Source organism: Camelina sativa, chromosome 7 (genome assembly GCF_000633955.1).
Source record: "Camelina sativa cultivar DH55 chromosome 7, Cs, whole genome shotgun sequence".
In the NCBI taxonomy this organism is placed as follows: Eukaryota; Viridiplantae; Streptophyta; class Magnoliopsida; order Brassicales; family Brassicaceae; genus Camelina; species Camelina sativa.
Genome location: NC_025691.1, coordinates 27,630,442 through 27,652,909, shown reverse-complemented (window position 1 = coordinate 27,652,909; position 22,468 = coordinate 27,630,442). Strand labels below are relative to the sequence as shown.

The window sequence follows — 22,468 nt, the reverse complement described above, 5'->3', positions numbered from 1 at the left end:
CAAGGTTCTGAAGCTGGTCTAAACAAATGCACATTGAACATACAAGGACCTAAACGTTTTGCTCAAGGAAGCAAAACATCATCTGGATCTTTCAAGAAAGGTTTTAGAAAAGGATCAGAAGGACTTTGGTCTATAGGTAGATCTATCGGACTCGGTGTTTCGCGCGCTGTGTTTCCAGAAGATCTTGAAGTATCAGAGAAGAAAATATTTGATCCACAAGATAAGTTTCTTTTGCTCTGCAACAAGTTGTTTGTAGCTTCTTGTATACTCGCAGTATCCGTGGATCCGCTCTTCTTGTATCTTCCCTTTATCAACGATAAAGCCAAATGCGTTGGTATAGACAGGAAACTTGCAATTATAGCAACAACGATAAGGACAGTTATAGATTCGTTTTATCTCTTTCATATGGCTTTACGGTTTAGAACAGCTTATGTTGCTCCATCGTCGCGTGTTTTTGGTCGTGGAGAGCTTGTTATAGACCCTGCACAGATAGCTAAGCGTTATCTACAACAGTATTTCATCATTGATTTGCTATCTGTGCTTCCAGTTCCACAGGTATTACAACAGAACAGAACACCAAACTACTCTAAATTTGCATATTTGCTTTTGTTAATGTTCTTTTTTGTTGTTCTCTCTCAGATTGTAGTTTGGAGATTTCTCTTCAATTCAATGGGTGCAAATGTGTTGGCAACCAAACAAGCCCTTCGATATATCGTGTTAGTTCAATATATACCGCGTTTTCTTCGAATGTATCCGTTAAGTTCAGAGTTAAAGAGAACAGCTGGTGTATTTGCTGAGACTGCATGGGCTGGTGCAGCTTATTACTTGCTACTCTACATGCTCGCAAGTCATGTTAGTATTTAATTTTTTGTACCATACTATTTTCGTTGAAGCAATATATGTTTTCTCATGAATGTTATGTGTATTCAGATTGTTGGGGCTTTGTGGTATTTGCTTGCTTTAGAACGCAATAACGACTGCTGGAGTAAGGCCTGCCACTTTAATAACCAGACATGTGCCAGAAACTTCTTGTTTTGTGGTAACCAAAATATGAAAGGTTATGCTGCTTGGGACAAGATTAAAGTTTCGGTTCTTCAGCAATATTGTCCTGTTGATGTCCCCGAGGATGAAGAACCTCCTTTTGATTTTGGAATCTACTTAAGAGCACTCTCCTCTGGCATTGTCTCATCTAAGAACTTTGTCTCTAAGTACTTCTTCTGTTTGTGGTGGGGGCTTCAGAATCTTAGGTAATAATATGCAAAAATAGATTTGCTTTTATAGTGTCACTTTTTCGCATTAGTAACCTTGATACTCCTTTGCAGTACACTTGGTCAAGGGCTTGAAACCAGCACATACCCTGGAGAGGTTATATTCTCGATAACACTTGCTATTGCTGGACTTCTACTCTTTGCTCTTCTCATTGGAAACATGCAGGTAGAAAAAGAGTTTGTTTGGTTTTGTTCTTATGTTTGATGATTTCACTGAGTGAGTATGAAGAAACAACGATATGATCTTTGGCGTTTTTGATAAATTTCATGACAGACTTATCTTCAATCGCTAACTATTCGGTTAGAAGAAATGCGAGTCAAAAGACGTGACTCAGAACAGTGGATGCATCATCGAATGCTTCCACCAGAACTGCGGGAACGTGTCAGACGATATGATCAGTACAAGTGGTTGGAGACTCGTGGAGTTGATGAAGAGAATCTTGTTCAGAACCTCCCAAAGGATCTTAGAAGAGATATCAAACGTCATCTCTGTCTCGCCTTAGTCAGAAGAGTAAGTTTCTTGTCTTGTGTTCACTCCATTAACATCTTCTTGAAAAGTCAGTCTCATTCTTTTTCTTTAGGTTCCATTGTTTGAGAATATGGATGAGAGGCTGCTAGATGCAATCTGTGAGAGGCTTAAGCCATGTCTATTCACTGAGAAGTCTTACTTAGTTCGTGAGGGAGATCCAGTTAACGAGATGCTCTTCATAATACGTGGTAGGCTCGAGAGTGTAACCACTGATGGTGGGAGAAGCGGATTCTTTAACCGCAGTTTACTTAAAGAAGGAGATTTCTGCGGTGACGAGCTTTTGACATGGGCACTTGATCCCAAATCAGGTGCTAACCTCCCGTCCTCAACAAGAACCGTGAAGGCCTTAACCGAAGTAGAAGCTTTCGCTTTGATAGCTGATGAGCTGAAATTTGTGGCGAGTCAGTTCAGGAGACTCCATAGTAGACAAGTGCAACACACTTTCAGATTCTATTCACAGCAATGGAGGACTTGGGCGGCTTGCTTCATCCAAGCTGCATGGAGACGGTACACAAAGAGGAAGAAACTGGAGCAACTTAGAAAAGAAGAGGAAGAAGAAGAAGAGTCAGCTGCAGCATCGGTTATAGCAGGAGGAAGTCCTTATAGCATCAGAGCTACGTTCTTGGCTTCAAAGTTTGCGGCTAATGCACTTCGTAGCGTTCACAAGAACCGGACTGCGAAATCTGCTTTGTTGTTGTCATCTACTAAAGAATTGGTGAAGTTTCAGAAACCTCCAGAACCAGACTTCTCAGCTGAAGATCATTGACCGTAATCTTTACTTGTACACAAATTTCTTAAGAATACTTCCAACTCAAGATTCCAACTATTTTTTTGTTTGTTTATAACACCAAAATATTGTAATATAAAGGATTGTTTTTGATTGCCCTTAAATCTTATTACATAGAAAATATATGTTTTTCAAATTATCCAACCAATTTTACATCATTTGTTCATCATCTAAACTTGCTCGGATCTTCCTTCCAGAAAGTTTTTGCAGATAGTTTGCCATTTCTCCCGATCTGGTTCCGCGCTCTCCATCGTTCCCTTCGCCTTATCCGCAAAATCTTGCTGAGAAAAGAAACAAGGAAACATAAAAAAAGCTTCCAAGAAGACGATGGAAATAAAGATAGAAGAAGNATAAGAAGAGCTAACAAACCTCCATCAACTTCATATTGACGACGCGATCAATGATCTCGAAAAGAATCTCTTTGTTGTACTCAGGATGTCCTTGGATGCAGAGGAAGTGATCTCCAAAGGAACACATCTCCACGTTGCATTTGTCTGAATAAGCAAGCAATGTTGCTGATTCAGGGAGTTCAAACACTTCGTCTTGGTGGCATTTTATGATGGCTAGTGATTTCGGGATCTCGCTTCCAAAGTAGCCACCCGGTTTCACAGCGTCTTGAACCATTGTTATGGTTCTTAGTCCCATATCCACACCTCTACTCGCTCTTCCTACCTTCCCTCCTTTGATTCTACATAGTATCTAAGTTTCAACAACAGAGAAGAATGCATCATTCATCACAAATCTTTTAAATCAATTTTGTTGCAATTATGATTAACGCAAGGACGATGCTAATCATTACACTACATGTTATTGTAAAATGATTAAGGTTTTGGATTCATTAGGGATAAAATTGAAATGTAAAACAAGCAATCAAAACCTAAAAATTCCTTAACTACATTCAGATTCACATCAACCAAATGATCTTCTATGACTTTTGATGATGCGTAGGTGTAATTATTAATTAAGCAAATTGGTTTACCAAATCATGTTTTTGAAAAATGGGGTTTTCCTAAAAAAAACAAAACCCTAATTTAAGCATAGGATCGATCCAACGGATGAGAACAAAACCTGGTGGCCGAAGCAGATGCCAAGAACCTTCTTCTTCATGTCGTCAAGTTTTTGGCAAAGAGAACAAAGCTTAACGATCCAATCATCGTCACCAAAAGCATCATGAAGGCTTCCACTGATAACAAAACCATCATACTTATCCAGATCCTTATCGTCCGGAAACTCACCGTCGATCACACGAAACAGATCCCATTTCTCATCCTCTTCCCCAAAAGTCGAAACAAACACGTTGAAATATCCACCGTACGTCTTCTTCACCAACGTTGAATCGCCTGTGGCCAAGAACAGAGCAAATCTCTTTTGCTCATTAACCATTTTTTNGTAAAAAATACAAAACCCTAATTTAAGCATAGGATCGATCCAACGGATGAGAACAAAACCTGGTGGCCGAAGCAGATGCCAAGAACCTTCTTCTTCATGTCGTCAAGTTTTTGGCAAAGAGAACAAAGCTTAACGATCCAATCATCGTCACTAAAAGCATCATGAAGGCTTCCACTGATAACAAAACCATCATACTTATCCAGATCCTTATCGTCCGGAAACTCACCGTCGATCACACGAAACAGATCCCATTTCTCACCCTCTTCCCCAAAAGTCGAAACAAACACGTTGAAATATCCACCGTACGTCTTTTTCACCAACGTTGAATCGCCTGTGGCCAAGAACAGAGCAAATCTTTTTTGCTCATTAACCTTTTTTTTTTTTTTTTTGTTTTGTTTTTGGGTTTAGAGGATATAAGATTTTGGGTATGGTTTTAAAGACGGCGAAAGAATCGTAACAGAAGCCAGCAACTAGGAGTGTTTCGTTGCGTATCAGTTGTGATTGGTAATAACAAACTATAAAGTTCCTTATATAGTTCCTTATATCTTATTATATAGTCATATAATGAATTTGGATGTTTGACTACAATTTAATTACAATATGAGAAAGTAATGAGATAAATAGCACAAATGGAAGGTGTTTATATTTTTGTGGGATTTTAATTTTATGACTTAATGACAGATTCCAGTCAATCAACAACAGAAAAGCTGTATACCAAATTTTTTTGGAAACGAATTTAGAAGAGATTAATGACTTTTCTTGTGTTTGTATCTTACAAACTCAAGAAAAGTCATATAAAAAAATTGCCGAAACGTTCTCGTAGCAAATGCACTGAAAATTGCCGAAACGTTCTTCAACTTGGAAGACAATGATCGCCGTACGTTGATCCATCTATGACTCTATGTATATAGGACACGTCATTTTACAGACACATCATCCTACATTACAAATTTACAATGTTGATGTGTTAATATATAACTTCACGTATTAATATATAACACATATATAGATATATAAAACATGTAATGTGGTATTCTATTAATATTGTTGTTTTTATGTGATATATCATATTTACTCGTTTGCACCAAAAAAAATAAATAAATGATATTTACTCAAGATTGCTAACAAAGGTTGATAAGAATCTTTAAACTTTGATCAAAATATCTGTTATACTATTTATCTTTAAAATCTCTCAATTTACAAAGTCGATCAATAAACTCTACATAAATGCTAAACCCCTCTTCTAATAACTTAGCTCCGGTAGTGTTACATAAACTACAAGTTGAAGAAACTAAGTAATTAGTCAAAGTTTTAGGAGTATAAAGAATATTTTGGGTTACCGAGGATGAAGCTTTTATTTGAATCATTATGGATAGTTGGATACATACCCATATAATATAATACAGTAAATAATATAGAGTGATACGTAGAGTTGGTAAATATAATAAATACCCATAAGGAGGGTTGACCTTTGAGGAAGTTTTTGCTTCATTCTTTTCTATTGTTTCCTTTGACGTTCCCGCAAAGTCTTGCTGCATATTAGGGTTGGTTTAAGTGAAACCGACCCACCAAAATGAAACTAACGTAAACTTGTTTAGCTTTATTAGGTTGACAGCAACTTTTCTTGACAAAATTACAAAATCACAAAAAGTGGAAAGCTCAGAATGCAAAGGCTTTTGAAAGCAAAGATGTTCATCCAATGGATTTGATGCAATTGGCTATTCAAGATGCATTAATTTTCTTCATAGGAAATGCTCGTGAACAAGCTTTAAGCTCGCAACCGGCTAACACCGACGATGCAAGAACCTCCCATGAGGCAGATACAATCGTATGCCAGCTTGATGGTTCATGGACAGTCAATGATATATAGTTTGAGTGGACTTGGGTGGATAGTCTTCCCAAATGATCATATTCTTAAGTTTGGTTTGAAAGGTTTTCTGCTTATCTCTCCTTCACACAAAAATTGTGTCGCTTTTGCAGGCAATGAAGTGTTTCATTTCACTCTCGCTCGCTTGCTAATGTTGTGTTCGAGACTGATTGCAAGGACTTGACCAGATTGATTGAAGACATTGTTTCATTGAAATAAATCCCAACAATAAACTCTTTTAAGTTTTAACACTCATAAAGTCATAATTATTTTAGTTACCTTTTTGATTATTCAGACAGGGATGTTACCGTTCCGGTTCTCTTGACATGACCAGAAACTAAATTACACGGTTTACACTTAACCGGTTCTATACATAATCTAATAAATACCAATAAATATAAATTCTCAAATAATTAAATAGATATTGAAATAATAGTCTAACACAAATACAGTTAAAAACTTAGAATACTTAATAGACAAATTCTATCAACTCTCAAGTAATTGAACAAAAAGAATATATCTATATATATAATATTTATCAATTTTCAAATGGGATGACAAACAATTAAATTGTAATTTTTATGTTATTAGCTCTCTTTAAAAAAAAACCAAAACAGTGCTATATTTTGTTTTCAACATTTGAAAAAAATGTACTCCTATAACATCAAATAGTAAGATTTTTCATTTTATATCATATATACATCTTACATGATATGAGAAAAATACCAAATAAAATAAAGTTTTACTGCAGGGTATAAAAAAGGAGTTGGAAGAATGAGGGCGTCCACATGATCAATGGGGAAATCGCAGAAAGAATAAACGCACTCCGACGAAGATTTGCCGCCCTCTTTTACACACTTTTTTTTTTTTTTTCACTTTTACACTTTTACTTTAACCTTTACTTTTGCATGTACTTTTCTTTACTTTGAAATATATATATATTTTTGTGGGTTTTTTTCAGTCTTCCAAAGCCAAAACGAGAGGGTTGCTTGTGGGGTGAGTCTCTTCTTCACGCAGTTCTATAAAAATAATTCAGTTGATGGGTTTTTGTTGATTTTTAAAATTTTATAGGCAAATCTTTCATTTCTTTTTTGTTTAGAATAGCTTTTTAAGCTTTTGCTTCCCCTTTTTTGCGAGTGTGAGTGTAAGAGATGTGAATCTCCTGCAACCAAGTATGTTTTGTTTTGGTTTTTATAAAAAAGCTACCATGCATGAATGTTATGTTTAGTCTTTTTATTTCATTAGAAAAGTCTTCTTGTAAATCAATATTTAAAAGTTATAATTGTTCGAATCAAAGTACTGATTTAAGCTTTATAAACTTTTAGATCAAGTTATAAAAAAATAGGTTTTAGATCAAATAACAAACGAATCAATTTATTTAAGATGTATTAAGAAGCCTTCATAAATATAAGTAGTCTTCATAAAGTTCTTTTAAAAAGCTTTCAAACCTTAGTATTTTTAAAAAACTACTATAGTTTAACTTTAACAAAAATAAATAAATAAAGCTTTCGAATCAGTATGTATTTTTGCTAGTTTTCCAAATTTTTAATACAAATTTTAAACTCTTTTGGATGAGAGAAGTGTATATAGAAGATAAACAGCCTGTATCAAATGTGACACATCAAATCAGTTTTATTATCTCTAGAAATTTACATCGATAGCTATAACTCATATCCCATTATTATATGATGTCCAATGTGGCTGCTTTCAGTCTCACTAAGTTGACAATCTGATATTCTATAGGATGTACGTCGCATATGCCACTATAATGAAAGTTCAATTAACATTCCATATAATGTAATTTCTTATAGAGATCATTTAAAAAAGAAAAATTTACTCGATAGTATTATAGTATAGGTTTATAAATGCCACTAAACCAAAAATAGTGACGTAAAACAAAACACATACATGTTCGTATACGTGACAGTACTGATGGTAATCGAATAATAATGGATCGAATTAAAAGTGTTGTTTCCCATTAACTTCGAATGTGCTAGATTCGATCTTTCTTTTTTCACAAGAAGAGTATTTATTCATTTAAAAGCAGAAAGAACAAGTTCGGCGGACGAACACAACAATAAGATACAAATGTGTAGCACAAGAATTTAAAGCATATATCATTGGTGTAATTTGTGGTTTAGTGAGAATATTTGCATGTATTATAACATTCCTTTTTAAACGGTTCAAAAGATAATATCAACATGCTTTACAACATAAAAGAGAGGCAAACATCAACTTTTTTTTTCCGTAAAGGCAACTATCAACTTTAACCCAAAAATGGGCAAATATAGACGTTTTAATTCGACTACTTTGATTTTTTTATGTGACGCAAATTATTGAAAAAAATGATTCTGTTTCTAACTAATGGTTCTAGTCTTCTAGATATGATAGCATTATAACCTGATCGACTAAACTTACACTATCAGAGGTTTTGGTTAATGATAATTGATTTTTTTTTAAAAAATTAAAGGGGGTGGTACAAAATTAAATCAATATCTTCTGTAAGTTATTTGTAAAAAAGAAAAGTCTTGAACTGAAATTCATACTAATTTCTAATTATTGAAAACGTTTACATTGGCAAACAATAATATTCACAGTAAAAATGGTTAAATTGTGATAAAAATTAGTAAAAGACAATTGAACATCCTAGTTGTGATATCTCCTAGTTGTACCAGTTGCACCCGTATAGTGGGATTCGAACCCTGAACACATGCGCGTGCATGAAGCTCGCAACCACTGAGCTATTATGGTTTTCGTTGAACACTTACTGATTTAATTATATTTAATCGAAAACAATTTTCATTAAGGGTAATATTTTTTTTTTATCATTAAGAGGTTTTCGAGAAATTACTTTAATGAAAAGAGGATATGAGATTAGGGTTCGTTTTATATATTTGTGTTACCACTTACGAAATTCTTACAAATATTATGAAAAAAAATATATATATATATATACAGGGGAAAAAGACAAAGAAGCATTGCGTAATGATCACTGATAATGCGTGAGAAAGAAAATAGGGACGTTGCATACCATCTCTCTGGTGATGTCAATTTGATCTCCTCAAATCAGCAATTTGGTCCAACTACTACGGTTGTTGTTCAGTTTTTAATTTTCCTTTGTAGCTTTCCTAAAATTTATACATTTGGTCGGAATATCAGTTTTAGGTACAGAAAAATATATGGTCTGAATGGTAACTGTGGTTGAGGCAGTCAAATCTGTATGTGGATCAGACCGCTATATTTTAAGTGTGGACAACAGACCGCTGCGGTTCAAGTCTATTTGTAAGGAAAAGCGGTACGCAGTTGGTTTACTGCAATTTTGTTTCTATTTTTTGTAGACCACACCACTGTGGACTAAACATGATGAATGGTAAATAAAAAACTGTTTGATCCGCAAATGGATTTGTCTACCCCAACCGTTGCAACCATTCGCACCCATATACTAGATATAGATATTTCTCAAAAATATAGATATTTATCAAAAAAAAAAGTATGATTAAATAATAAGAACTCTTAGTGTCTAATGTGATTAACAAGTTGAAAAAACAAATATAAGCTATGGTTTTTTTTACCTCGTTATAGGAAATATTGATATAATATCTATGATGAATGTGTGTTCATATTTAACGTTATAATCATTCAAAAAACATTTAAAAAAACGAAAAAAGAAAAATGCTTCTTCACCATGAGTTTGAGAATCATCTTTTTATATGAGCAAATGCATCAAAGCGCAACTTTAGAAAAGTCTAAAGTAATACATTATGTGTGACAAGAAATGATGACTAGAATCACATAATTTTTTTAAATAACTTTGTAATAGAACTAAACTAAAAGGGCCATAGTGATAGCAAATAAATTAAGTAGAGTAAAAAGGGAAGAAAACAAAGTATAGGGACTTGTCAGAAAATTGTAACATCACAAATCATACACCACATCAGGCAATGCAAAAGCAAGCCTCTTTACCGTATTCCAGCCTTTTTTTCTTACTATTTTCTCTTCCTATCTCATTTCATATGTTCTTTATATAAATAATGAATATTTTGAAATTAGATTTCATACATAATAACGTTTTAAACCTCTAAAAGTAACATTTATAAATCACGAGATTTACAATGTAACAAATACGGAAGAAAAATACAAGAAAACAGACAAAAAGAAGAGAGGAGAGGGTGCACGTTAGTGCAGATTAGTCTCTCGTACCCACTGCCACTGGTTACACAGCTTACAAGTGGTGATAACTACTAGTACACTACACACGTCAAATCTATGCATTCTTTTTTACTTTTTTTTTACTCAAGACAAAATATATGTTATTCAAACTTCAAAATGATCTTGTAACATTTGTTATTGTCATGACAAGAATATGTTAGATTGAACGTCAATTTTCTTGGGTTTTTTGAAAATTCATGGGACTACAAATTCTTTCAAGACAAGATTATATCATAAGAGACTTTGTATGAGAAAAAAAGCATGGTCAAATTCACAAAGTTACTCAAGTTTGCAATTTCAAAGTAATATTCCTATAAAAGTTTTGGAGTAAATACATTAGTATCGTTAGCTATTTTTTTTTGTTATTTTCTTCCATGATAACGTTCTTGTGCATGGAGATGAAACTGATCTTGGTCGAAAGCATCAGCTAATAATCCCTATACACGTATCAAAGACTTATATAGTCTTTGCCTCCCATTTATTTATTTATTTATTCTCTATGAACCATAATCAAAATTATGAAACAGACTTTCACAAATTTTTTTACTTGATTATTTATTTATGTTTTCTTTCCGTTATGGTCTCTCTGCATTGCCACCATTAATTTTATGTATAGAACAAAAATTTCACAAATTTAGGATTAAAATTATAAATAAAAATAAAACGACTCAAAAGAGAAAGTATCATCCACCATGTCCATACGGGTCCGTATCAGCTTTCCTACCTGATTCTCTCCCCCACAAACCACAACACTACCTACACTCTCTCCTCTCTCTCTCTAAATACCCCCAGAAAAACAAAATTGCTCTCTGGTTTTGTTATAGCTCTTCTCTCTCACAAATCAAAACCATCTTTTTTTTCTGCGCTTATTATTATTACTATCATCAATCTCCTTAAATTCATAACACAATACAGACATAAATTCTGTGTTTTTTAATAGACCCAATAAAGAAAAAGCATTCATTTTTTTTTTCTTCTTCTTTGCTTTTTTTGCTTTTTCTCTTTCTCTCTTTTGTAGGCACAACAACAAAACATCGACTAGGTAAATGTTTTTGTGTTCTTCTTCTTCTCTCCTTATGGTGAACTAAGCTTTTCATGGTGTGGGTGATATGAAGATGACAACGATGAAGCAAAACCCTTTCTTTCTCTTCTCTGTCTTGTTACTACTCTGTTTCTTCGTTACTTGTTCTCTCTCTTCCGAGCCCAGAAACCCTGAAGGTAAATAAAAACGACAAAAAGACTCGTTTTTTTTCCATTTGGGTATACGAAAGTTTGAAACTTTCTTACTTTGGTTGATGTTTTTTTCTTACAGTGGAGGCGTTGATAAGCATAAAGAACGATTTACATGATCCACATGGTGTTTTGAACAACTGGGATGAGTTCTCTGTTGATCCTTGTAGCTGGACTATGATTACTTGTTCTCAAGACAACCTCGTTACTGGCCTGTAAGCATATATAAATTTCGATTTTTTTTGTTTTTGTTTTTCATAATGGTGACAAATTCTTCATCTTTGTCTCTCTCTCTGTTTCTCCCAATTTCAGAGGAGCTCCAAGTCAGTCTCTTTCAGGAACTTTATCTGGCTCAATCGGAAATCTCACTAATCTTCGACAAGTGTAAGATTATTTTGTTTCTTTCTTCAATTATATATATAAAAAAATGTCTTCTTTTGTTTGTTTCTTCAACCCTTTGTTCTGTTTTTTGGAATCTTGTAGGTTATTACAGAACAATAACATCTCAGGCAAAATCCCACCGGAGCTTTGTTCTCTTCCCAAATTACAGACTTTGGATTTATCCAATAACCGGTTCTCCGGTGAAATCCCCGCTTCTGTTAACCAGCTGAGTAGTCTCCTATATCTGTGAGTTCTCTTCTGTGTTTAGGTTTGCTAATGATGTTCTTTAACCAATCAAAGCTTCGTGCTCTTAACTTAAAACCTCGTACGTTTTCTGTAATGATTTGATTAGGAGGTTGAACAACAACTCATTATCTGGGCCCTTTCCTGCTTCTCTGTCTCAAATCCCTCATCTCTCTTTCTTGTGAGTATATAGAGATTTAAAAAGTTTGAATTTTTTTCTTTCTTTTTTTTACCTAAAGACTCATGTTTTTTGTTGATGTTTGGTTTCAGAGACTTGTCTTATAACAATCTCAGAGGTCCTGTTACTAAATTCCCTGCAAGGACATTCAGGTAAAGACTTTATTTTTTTTGGTTTTTAACATTTTTGAGTGACAACACACTTTCTTGGCCTTGTCAAGAATTGAGTTTTCTTATCGTTTCACTGTTGAAATGCAGTGTTGCTGGGAACCCTTTGATTTGTAAAAACAGTCCACCTGAGATTTGTGCAGGATCTATCAGTTCAAGTCCTCTTTCTGTTTCTTTACGCTCCTCATCAGGTAAAAACATCAGTTTCAGTAATCTTGCTTTTTTTTTTTTTTTTTTTTTTTTTTTTTTTTTCATTTGATTTTTGTCCATTTCTCATTAGTTTACTACCATTTGGGATTTTATAGGACGTAGAACCAACATATTGGCGGTTGCACTTGGTGTAAGCCTTGGTTTTGCTGTCAGTGTAATCCTTTCTCTCGGGTTCATTTGGTACCGTAAGAAGCAAAGAAGGCTAATGATGCTTCGCATAAGTGGTTTGTCAACTCGAGTTAGCTTGTGGTTTATGTAATTTGATTTCAGGGAGATTTTTTCTCTTGTCTTAAGTTTTGGTTCTTTATGCAGACAAGCAAGAGGAAGGGTTACTAGGATTGGGAAATCTAAGAAGCTTCACATTCAGAGAACTTCATGTAGCTACGGATGGTTTTAGTTCAAAGAGCATTCTTGGTGCTGGTGGGTTTGGTAATGTCTACAGAGGAAAGCTCGGAGATGGGACAGTGGTTGCAGTGAAACGACTGAAAGATGTGAATGGAACTTCTGGGAACTCACAGTTTCGTACTGAGCTTGAGATGATCAGCTTAGCTGTTCATAGGAATTTGCTTCGGTTAATAGGTTATTGCGTGAGTTCTAACGAAAGACTTCTTGTTTACCCGTACATGTCCAATGGCAGTGTCGCCTCTAGGCTTAAAGGTATTCATAGATCTGGTTTTTGTTAGTTGCTCTTTAGTCACGGAATTGTAATCACTTGAACTAATGTTTGTTACTGTTACAGCTAAACCAGCATTGGACTGGAACACAAGGAAGAAGATAGCGATAGGTGCTGCAAGAGGTTTGTTTTATCTACACGAGCAATGTGATCCCAAGATCATTCACCGAGATGTCAAGGCAGCAAACATTCTCTTAGATGAGTATTTTGAAGCTGTTGTTGGTGATTTTGGGCTCGCAAAGCTACTCAACCACGAGGATTCACATGTCACAACCGCGGTTAGAGGAACAGTTGGTCACATTGCACCTGAGTATCTCTCCACTGGTCAGTCATCTGAGAAAACCGATGTCTTTGGGTTCGGTATACTTTTGCTAGAGCTCATCACAGGAATGAGAGCTCTCGAGTTTGGCAAAACCGTGAGTCAGAAAGGAGCTATGCTTGAATGGGTAAGCAAGTAATCACTATAAATTTAGAGTTTTAGACCAAACATGTAATCAAAAGATAGTCTTAAAACTCTTCTTGGTGTTGCAGGTGAGGAAGCTACATAAAGATATGAAAGTAGAGGAGCTTGTAGACAGAGAACTTGGGACAAACTACGATAGAATAGAAGTTGGAGAGATGCTACAAGTTGCTTTGCTCTGCACTCAGTTTCTTCCAGCTCACAGACCGAAAATGTCTGAAGTGGTTCAGATGCTTGAAGGAGATGGATTAGCAGAGAGATGGGCTGCTTCACATAACCATTCACATTTCTACCATGCCAACATCTCTTACAGGAGTATTACCTCTACTGATGCTAACGGCAACAACCAAACCAAACATCTGTTTGGTTCCTCAGGATTTGAAGATGAAGATGATAATCAGGCCTTAGATTCATTCGCCATGGAATTGTCTGGTCCAAGGTAGTAGTAGATCTTGGACAAAGAGAGAAAAAAAGATATAATATTCCTCAGGATTTGAGTTTTATATAGACATGTAAATGGGTCTAATGAATACTGTTTTGGATGTATATATATTACGGTTTTCTTGAAATGTGTTTATTTTGGTCTGTCTCTCTCAAACTCGTTTAATACTTGTGGTGGTCCTGTGAAAGTAATGTTTGGTCAAACACTGACCAAACAACTTAATGATATGTTGACTTCAACTTCTAATTTTTCTGTTTTGTATATTTTTTNTTGGGTTCGGTATACTTTTGCTAGAGCTCATCACAGGAATGAGAGCTCTCGAGTTTGGCAAAACCGTGAGTCAGAAAGGAGCTATGCTTGAATGGGTAAGCAAGTAATCACTATAAATTTAGAGTTTTAGACCAAACATGTAATCAAAAGATAGTCTTAAAACTCTTCTTGGTGTTGCAGGTGAGGAAGCTACATAAAGATATGAAAGTAGAGGAGCTTGTAGACAGAGAACTTGGGACAAACTACGATAGAATAGAAGTTGGAGAGATGCTACAAGTTGCTTTGCTCTGCACTCAGTTTCTTCCAGCTCACAGACCGAAAATGTCTGAAGTGGTTCAGATGCTTGAAGGAGATGGATTAGCAGAGAGATGGGCTGCTTCACATAACCATTCACATTTCTACCATGCCAACATCTCTTACAGGAGTATTACCTCTACTGATGCTAACGGCAACAACCAAACCAAACATCTGTTTGGTTCCTCAGGATTTGAAGATGAAGATGATAATCAGGCCTTAGATTCATTCGCCATGGAATTGTCTGGTCCAAGGTAGTAGTAGATCTTGGACAAAGAGAGAAAAAAAGATATAATATTCCTCAGGATTTGAGTTTTATATAGACATGTAAATGGGTCTAATGAATACTGTTTTGGATGTATATATATTACGGTTTTCTTGAAATGTGTTTATTTTGGTCTGTCTCTCTCAAACTCGTTTAATACTTGTGGTGGTCCTGTGAAAGTAATGTTTGGTCAAACACTGACCAAACAACTTAATGATATGTTGACTTCAACTTCTAATTTTTCTGTTTTGTATATTTTTTTAAAACACAAAACTACAAAAGATGTAAAGCACATGATAGCTTTTATATACATAAAAACCCCAACAACTTTTGCTATTTATAGTCTCATGATCTTTGGTTGTTCTTGGATATTATTTGTTTGTCATCAATTCGTTGTGTTTTGATCTTTTATATTGTTTTTCATACCACAGTCTTGATGCTATTACCGTATCTTAATCTTCATTTGTGTTACAAAATGGTCTATGTAGTTACTGTAAACCATGTACTTGTTCTGGCTGAACAGCAATGGAATCTTTTTTCAAAACATCACTCGTACTCTTCATCATTGTCTCATACTACTTCGCAGTTACGGAATCCGTTAAACCTAGTCGAATGGCGATGAAGCTGATACACCGTGAATCAGTGGCTCGTCGCAACCCAAATGCCCGAGTTCCAGTCACTCTAGAGGAACATATCGAAGACCTGACATATACTTCATCTGCCCGATTTAAGTATCTGCAGAATTCTATTGAAAAAGAGCTGGGCAGCAGCGATTTCCAAATTGATGTTCATCAAGCAATCCAGTCGTCAATGTTTTATGTGAACTTCTCGGTAGGACAGCCTCCAGTACCGCAGTTCACTATCATGGATACTGGAAGCTCACTTTTATGGATCCAATGTCTTCCCTGCAAATACTGCTCATCAGATCGTATGATCCATCCTGTCTTCAATCCAGCATTGTCTTCAACATTTGCACAGTGTTCCTGCAATGATCGATTTTGCAGGTATGCACCACACGGAAGCTGCGGCTCCTCAAACGAGTGCCTTTACGATCAGGTATATATAAGTGGCGCTGGCTCAAAAGGCGTTCTGGCTAAAGAACAGTTGATATTCACAACACCAAACGGAAACACTGTTGTGACCCAACCTGTTGCCTTTGGGTGTGGGCATGAGAATGGAGAGCAGTTGGAGAGTGAGACACAGGTATTTTGGGTTTAGGAGCCAAACCCACATCGCTTGCACTACAGCTAGGGTCTAAATTCTCTTACTGCATCGGCGATTTAGCTAACAAAAACTACGGTTACAATCAGCTGGTTCTGGGCGACGCGGATAATGGTGTCTACTATATGACTCTTGAAGGGATTAGTGTTGGGGGAAAACAACTCAATATTGAACCGGTGGTATTCAGAAAAAGAGGACCAAGAACAGGGGTCATACTCGACTCAGGCACACTCTATACCTGGCTAGCAGATATAGCCTACAGAGAACTCTACAATGAAATAAAATCCATTCTGGAACCAAGATTAGAGAGATTCTGGTTTAGAGACCTCTTGTGCTACCATGGAAGAGTGAGTGAAGAGCTAATAGGCTTCCCTGTGGTGACATTTCATTTTTCAGGGGGAGCTGAGTTGGCTATGGAGGCCGCAAGCATGTTTTATCCAATGTCAGAATCTGATACATATCATAACGTCTTTTGCATGTCGGTGAGGCCAACCACAGAACAGGGAGGAGAATATAAGGATTTCACAGCTATTGGGCTAATGGCTCAACAATACTACAATATCGGTTACGATCTCACAGAAAAAAACGTCTATCTCCAGCGAATTGACTGTGTTCTACTCGATGACTATTCCCCATCAAAGTAAAATATTGTATAGAGCTGACAATGTCAATGTAAAAGGGATTCACAGAACCTAGAGAATTAACCTGTTGATACATTTGTATAGTAATGAAGAACGTTCCCCAAGTTCATGTTGTATTCCACAAAAACGCATTCATCTTGTTCTCGTCCTGACGACTTGCCCTCTCGAAGCTTTCTTCTCCATCTTCTCTCGCTTTTTACGGGTTTTTTCATCTTCCACACCTCCCTAATTAATTAAAAAAAACAGAGACATGGTAAAGCTTGTTTTTTGCCTTTCTTAAAAGCAGTTGAACAGTACTTAAACTAAGTGAGAATTTTACCTCTGAGCCTTGTGACATGAATCCTCGAATAAGACCAGAAGCTTTGTACGCACCAAACGCAGGAATCTACAAAAACCAAACAAAAGATTTCAATCAATCTCTTTACATATCTCTCTCACTCAGGAGCTATCAATAAGCAAAAAAAAACTAAAAAACATGCGTACCACTAGATACATGTACCAAAACTTTCCAGAGATGATAGAAGCTAGCTGAACAAAGCAGGTGATATAGATGAGATCGTGCAAGTACCTGCAAACATCATAAGAAACTATGATATTAAAATTTGCACAACCAAATGCAAATCCAAAGATACAGAAGAAGCGTACCCACAGATTCCACCAGTGTTCATGTCAAATCCACCATCGATAAGCTCACCATCGTCAGTAACACTAGGTTTAGCCATTTGATTGAGTTGCTTATACGGAAAGGCGTAAGCTAGCGAAGTTATCACTAAGCCGATCCAATGTTTCCAAGTAAAGCTTGAATGAAAAATCAGCATCCTCACAACGAAGTACACAACCTGTGATTGTGAATATCAAAATTACCAGATCCAATTCTCAATTTCGTGGAAGTGAGATCTAATCCATGAAGGATCGAATCTATGGAAGAGAGGAAACAATACATACATTGGAAGCAATGATGAGACGACGAAGCTTAGCCATGTGTTTGGCGTTCTCTTCCTTTCGTTTCTTCGCTCCTTGATTCGCCATTGTTAAATCTCCGATTTTGAGATCTCAATGTTCTTCGTCTTTATTTCTGTTTTTTTCTGGCGACGACCATCGTTTCGCTTCCGATGAATCTTGTGTCGTATATGGGCCAGGCTTGTTAGTTGGAATTAATATTAGGCCCAGTTGAGATTTGACTTCATATGTCACACAAGTTTGGTTCCTAAAGGGGTTTTCGAGAAGCAAGCTCTTCCCCAATGGCTCAACTCACTCGCGCGTTGTAGTGTGTGACCGACCTCATGCTAGATTCTCTGTACGCAAATGGAGGTTGCACACACAGTTGCTTTTGTTGGTTTCATAGAGTGTGTTCTGCTTTATTTTTGGGCTATGGGAAAGCTTGTGAACTTTGGATATGTGCTTGACGTGATGGCATTTCAAAGTTAAAAAAAAACATCTTGTTTTGAAGATTTGAGTTATTGAGGCTGTGGCAATAGTTGATCAATAAACTTTTTGTTTTATAGGTGAAGTGTATGAGGTAGTAATTGATTCAATGGTTGAAAATAGATGTCAACCTAACGCATTTTACCTATGTATTGAATTGAAACAGACAATGTAAGTCGGGAAACAGTATCAATAGTCGCGGCATAGACTGATGGGAGTCTCATTTCTCTGGCTAGTGATTGACACATGCCGAGCCTGTTGTTGTTCTCTGCAGGTTTGTCTTCTTTATAATTGCAACTAAGCATTGTTTCAGCTACGTGAAAAAATTGGTTTATCAAAAGGTGTCCTTGACAGAAGAAGATGAAGATTTGAGATCAAAGGAGTGGATCCAGAGTAAAAGCAGAAGGACATTGGTACAACAAGAAAGAGTAGACTTCTTCCTACATTGTATCCATAATAAGCTGCAAATCTATCTACCACGAACAAAAGATGACTAAAAGATGCATATACCAAAGCTAGATAAGATGATATTAGAGGTTTAAGCATTGGTATCCAAAGTAAAAGCACAAGTCATCACATCGGTGGGGTTCATTGCAATCTTTTTAGTACAAGAAAGAGTATTCATGTAGACTTCTTACAGAATCAGTTCATCTACCACCAAATTTTCTCAAAGCTAGTGCTTAGAGCCTTAGAACACAAAAAGATGATTACCAATGCATACACCGAGCTAAGAAGATCTGCCCACTGGTTCAAGAGCTTCAACAGTGACAATGCTGTTTCCTCTAATCACCTGCAACCATACCAAAATCAAAGTTCAATCAGTCAAGAACAACAAACGATTGATAACAAAGGGACACAACATCGAGAGAGAGACTTACCACCATCCCAATGTCGGTTTTGTCATTACCGTTCACCTCAACAGTGTTATCCACAACAAGATTCATGAACTGGTCAAACCCACGAAGTGTTCCAGTCACCATTCTGTTAGCATTAAGCTTGACTGCAATTTCAAATACAATTCATAAATCTCCACACCCAAAACAAGGTGATAAACAAACTTGCTGAATGACCAATCAAAATAACAAGAAAACTACTTTCAAGAACATGGGAGATTCTTGAAACTATTACCAAATTCAGTAAAAATCAAACCCAGACACAAAATCTAAAAAGTTAGCAGATTTATATCGTTCTTCTCTATATCTTCAGGGGATATGTTCAAGATTATATAAAAAATCAAAGTTATCTAAGTAGCTAAACGAGGATAAAGATATTGAACTTACTTTGGAGCTTCTTATCCATGTACCTGCATCGAACGAAAACAAAATCCAAACAATAGATTAGACAAAAAAAAACCAATCAGAAACAGTGAGATGCAGAAACAGAAAGAGAAAAATAAGAACAAGGGCTTACTTCTTAAGATCCGGAGGCTGACCAGACCGACTCATGGTTGCAGAATCCGAATTGAGAGCTTGGGGTTTTTCGTTCTCGGCTTGAAGAAGATAGCGTTCGCACTCAAACCCTAATGCTTTGATTTATGGAAGTCAAGTGTTTAGAGTCTTCGTTTTTTTTACTACTCCTCAAAGCCCAATAATCTTTTTAAGCCCATTATATTGTAAAGCCCAAGTTATAGGATTATTGTTCTTCTTTTTTTTTTGGTTGGTAATATGATTATTATGACTTGAGTTTTCATCACAAATAATCAAAGTAGTCCAGCATTGGTGAATCTTGCCAAGTTAAAACACCCGCGAACATATTAAACCGCCTTTTACTTCTTCTTCTATTTCATGTGGATCGTCGATGGCTTTATTATACCTTAAACTATTAACAATCGTAAGATCTCTCTAAAAGCTTAAACCAGCTCCGATTCTAGGTTTTCCTCTCTCCTCTATATATATATGTATACTGTGTCTGAATCTTTAGGGTTTTTTTTTTTCTAACATATCTTATAGAATTGGATTACTGGATTGTGTTTGGTCCGTATGAAATCTTCGAACTCTGTTGTTTTCTTTCTTGTAGAGGTTTACAAGAGCGTCCCGGAAACAAAACAAGCCATGATCAATTCTCGTTTGATCCAATCATCAACTCTCGTTGATACTAATCATCAACCATCGTTGATCTATATCTAATCAACCATCGTTGATACTAATCATCAACCATCGTTGATCTAACCATATCATCTCTCGATGATCCTCCAATCAACTGTCGTTGAGCCTCCAATCATCAAATCTGGATGATCTTAACCATATCATCAAATCTGGATGATCTTAATCATATCATCTCTTGATGACCTAATTATATCATCTCTTGATGACCTAATTATATCATCTCTCGTTGACCCCAATCAACTCTCGATGATCCTAATCTCATCAACTCTCGATGATCCTAACTATCATCAACTCTCGATGACTCCAGTCAACTCTCGTTGACCCTCTCATCATCTCTCGATGACTCCAATCAACTCTCGATGACCTAATTATCATCTCTCGATGACTCAAACCAACTCTCGTTGACCCTCTCGTCAACTCTCGTTGATCCTAATATATCAACCCTCGTTGTGAAAAAAAGGGTATGGTCTTAAATTGGGTATCTATCGCCATAGAATTAACACCTTGCACTTGCAGATGCTTTTGTTTGGGCTATCAAACTGAACAGAAGCATGTGTACAAAAGAAAATAAGGAGGGGGATGTATATGACCTTTGCCATGACAGGTGCGCTTGCTTGGCAGGTCAAAATCCTAATTAATATACGAGGGATGGGATAGGAGATGGAACGTGATTGGTTAAGTTCGTGTTCTTTGTCCGTCGTCTCTCCTTTCCCCTCCAAACCATGTGTCTTGTTTCTCTCTTGTTTTCTTGTTGTTTCATATGCTTCTTGCATACCACAACGAAGACCACAGACTCGATATTGGGGCATCACCATTAGTGCAAAACCAGGAAAAGATTCAAAAGAATCACAGACCTAATTACTTTTGCTCTGTAATATGCCTCTTCCATATGCTATCATAGAGGAATTATAAAACTGACATTGAGCTTTGAATGACCAATCAAAGGTATACTCGTAACTTTTTTTGTATATGTTACGTACCAACTCATATTTCAACGATTATTTTCTGTATTGGGTTCATAACTTTATATGGTGTAGTGACTTTTCCTTTTGAATGTGACCTGTCACCAACTCTACGTGAACATCTTAGTTTAATTTTTTGTTGTATCAGGTACGTACGTACCAAAACATCTAAAAAGGAGCATGTTCTAGCTGATTAAGCTGTTTTGCACAAAAGAGTAGGAAACTGGATCCATTTAGAAGGACACCAAACAAGGTTCTAGTTTGTTGGTCAACATGCAGAGAGATGATTTCGACATTTCAAAGGCTTAGTAGAAAGAAGGCAACAAAAATCAATGTTGAGGATGTAGACCATATTTTGTTAGCAAAACAAAAAACATATGTGAGTACAAGTATTCATTTATTTACAGGAAAGTAAATTAAACAAACCCGCTTTTAAGTTTGGTTGTTCACTTATTCACGTTAAGAAAGAGGAAAATAGAATTCATTCAAAATGAAAAGAAAAAAAAACCCACGAGAGGGAACCTAGCTCAATGATTGGAGAAATAATAGAGTATGTCGAAAAATAAAATATATTCAAGCATAGGTGTAACAAAGAAACAACATCTCAAGCACAATGACCTTTGAAACGACCATCGATCTTATCCATCATTGTTTTACCTTTTGCTAGTCATCATGCGTGGGACGAGAAAGTAATAGTTCAACTTCTTACGATAGAGACGAAGTCAAGTGACAATACTAGAGGCTGGAGCAGTAGCACCTATAGTCCACATATGAGCTGTTTTTTATTTCTTCTTCCTCTTCGTCAACATTATTAATGAACATTAGCAATTATTTATGTGACGGCCTAATTTTATTCTTCCTCAGGGCCCAAGATTTCAATCTTAGTATACATGAAATACACACTACGACGTGAAATACATCGGCCACAATCTCTTTATCTACAAGTTTTCGATTAGTTAATATACAGTTTGTAACCATTAGTCATCGATATGACGATATCTATCCATTTACAAAACAAGATAAGTCAAAAAAGAGAAAGGGGAAAAAAAAAGAAACGCACTATTTTGTCTTTACTTTGTTTGCGTGATTCGTCATGTCTAACATCACAGCTTGCATTATGAGAAGTGTGGATAAACCCACTGGGAAAAAATGTGTGGATCGTACGAGTGTATAATAGTATTATATGCTTTTCATTTATTGCACGTTTCGTATTGTAGAAAGGATAGTATCTAATTGAAAAAAAATAATGATT

At 36.0% G+C, this 22,468-nt stretch overlaps 5 protein-coding genes and 1 pseudogene across 6 annotated transcripts; 3 read left to right on the top strand and 3 right to left on the bottom strand.

Annotated features, from left to right (window-relative positions):
- On the top strand, positions 1–2,679 carry LOC104702914 (probable cyclic nucleotide-gated ion channel 6; the record flags this gene model as incomplete). The annotated part of the gene is given in 6 exon segments (XM_010418834.2): positions 1–555; positions 640–852; positions 931–1,247; positions 1,323–1,434; positions 1,543–1,779; positions 1,850–2,679. Coding segments are annotated over 6 exon segments (2,148 nt in total), but the record flags the coding sequence as incomplete, so codon positions are not given.
- LOC104702915 (gamma-glutamyl peptidase 5-like) lies at positions 2,728–3,967 on the bottom strand. The gene is made up of 3 exons (XM_010418835.1): positions 3,653–3,967; positions 2,954–3,283; positions 2,728–2,865 (listed from the first exon to the last, which is right to left on the bottom strand). The coding sequence occupies exons 1-3, from the start codon at positions 3,965–3,967 to the stop codon at positions 2,755–2,757; spliced, it is 756 nt and encodes a 251-aa protein (XP_010417137.1). The 3' UTR covers positions 2,728–2,754.
- On the top strand, positions 10,833–15,002 carry LOC104702912 (probable LRR receptor-like serine/threonine-protein kinase At2g23950). Of its 2 annotated transcripts, XM_010418833.2 has the most exons (12): positions 10,833–11,267; positions 11,362–11,494; positions 11,592–11,663; positions 11,763–11,906; positions 12,013–12,084; positions 12,174–12,233; positions 12,339–12,439; positions 12,554–12,682; positions 12,771–13,115; positions 13,198–13,486; positions 14,308–14,398; positions 14,484–15,002. In XM_010418833.2, the coding sequence occupies exons 1-12, from the start codon at positions 11,159–11,161 to the stop codon at positions 14,853–14,855; spliced, it is 1,917 nt and encodes a 638-aa protein (XP_010417135.1). In that variant the 5' UTR covers positions 10,833–11,158; the 3' UTR covers positions 14,856–15,002. The 2 variants fall into 2 exon arrangements, with proteins under 2 accessions (XP_010417135.1, XP_010417134.1); XM_010418832.2 differs by lacking the exons at positions 14,308–14,398; positions 14,484–15,002 and adding an exon at positions 13,663–14,181 and having other exon boundaries at positions 13,198–13,577.
- On the top strand, positions 15,232–16,745 carry LOC104702910 (annotated as a pseudogene).
- On the bottom strand, positions 16,694–17,834 carry LOC104702911 (transmembrane protein 208 homolog). The gene is made up of 5 exons (XM_010418831.2): positions 17,670–17,834; positions 17,370–17,563; positions 17,208–17,292; positions 17,044–17,109; positions 16,694–16,949 (listed from the first exon to the last, which is right to left on the bottom strand). Exons 1-5 carry the CDS (start codon positions 17,751–17,753, stop codon positions 16,857–16,859), a joined length of 522 nt encoding a protein of 173 aa, XP_010417133.1. The 5' UTR covers positions 17,754–17,834; the 3' UTR covers positions 16,694–16,856.
- LOC104702909 (probable small nuclear ribonucleoprotein G) lies at positions 18,670–19,680 on the bottom strand. Its single transcript, XM_010418830.2, has 4 exons — positions 19,560–19,680; positions 19,430–19,452; positions 19,028–19,149; positions 18,670–18,939 (listed from the first exon to the last, which is right to left on the bottom strand). Exons 1-4 carry the CDS (start codon positions 19,592–19,594, stop codon positions 18,877–18,879), a joined length of 243 nt encoding a protein of 80 aa, XP_010417132.1. The 5' UTR covers positions 19,595–19,680; the 3' UTR covers positions 18,670–18,876.

Bases quoted from the DNA above. Each gene is read 5' to 3' on its own strand.
- LOC104702915 (XM_010418835.1), bottom strand. From the start codon at position 3,967: ATGGTTAATGAGCAAAAGAGATTTGCTCTGTTCTTGGCCACAGGCGAT. The intron at 3,284-3,652 runs GTTTTGTTCTCA...GTTGAAACTTAG, and splicing joins GCATCTGCTTCGGCCACCAG to ATACTATGTAGAATCAAAGG. The intron at 2,866-2,953 runs GTTTGTTAGCTC...TTCTTTTCTCAG, and splicing joins TCAATATGAAGTTGATGGAG to CAAGATTTTGCGGATAAGGC.
- LOC104702912 (XM_010418833.2), top strand. From the start codon at position 11,159: ATGAAGATGACAACGATGAAGCAAAACCCTTTCTTTCTCTTCTCTGTC. The intron at 11,664-11,762 runs GTAAGATTATTT...GGAATCTTGTAG, and splicing joins CTCACTAATCTTCGACAAGT to GTTATTACAGAACAATAACA. The intron at 12,683-12,770 runs GTTTGTCAACTC...TTCTTTATGCAG, and splicing joins AATGATGCTTCGCATAAGTG to ACAAGCAAGAGGAAGGGTTA.
- LOC104702911 (XM_010418831.2), bottom strand. From the start codon at position 17,753: ATGGCGAATCAAGGAGCGAAGAAACGAAAGGAAGAGAACGCCAAACAC. The intron at 17,110-17,207 runs GTACGCATGTTT...TGGTTTTTGTAG, and splicing joins TTTGGTACATGTATCTAGTG to ATTCCTGCGTTTGGTGCGTA. The intron at 16,950-17,043 runs GTAAAATTCTCA...TTAATTAATTAG, and splicing joins TCATGTCACAAGGCTCAGAG to GGAGGTGTGGAAGATGAAAA.
- LOC104702909 (XM_010418830.2), bottom strand. From the start codon at position 19,594: ATGAGTCGGTCTGGTCAGCCTCCGGATCTTAAGAA. The intron at 19,453-19,559 runs GTAAGCCCTTGT...CGTTCGATGCAG, and splicing joins CAGCCTCCGGATCTTAAGAA to GTACATGGATAAGAAGCTCC. The intron at 19,150-19,429 runs GTAAGTTCAATA...TTGAAATTGCAG, and splicing joins CATGGATAAGAAGCTCCAAA to TCAAGCTTAATGCTAACAGA.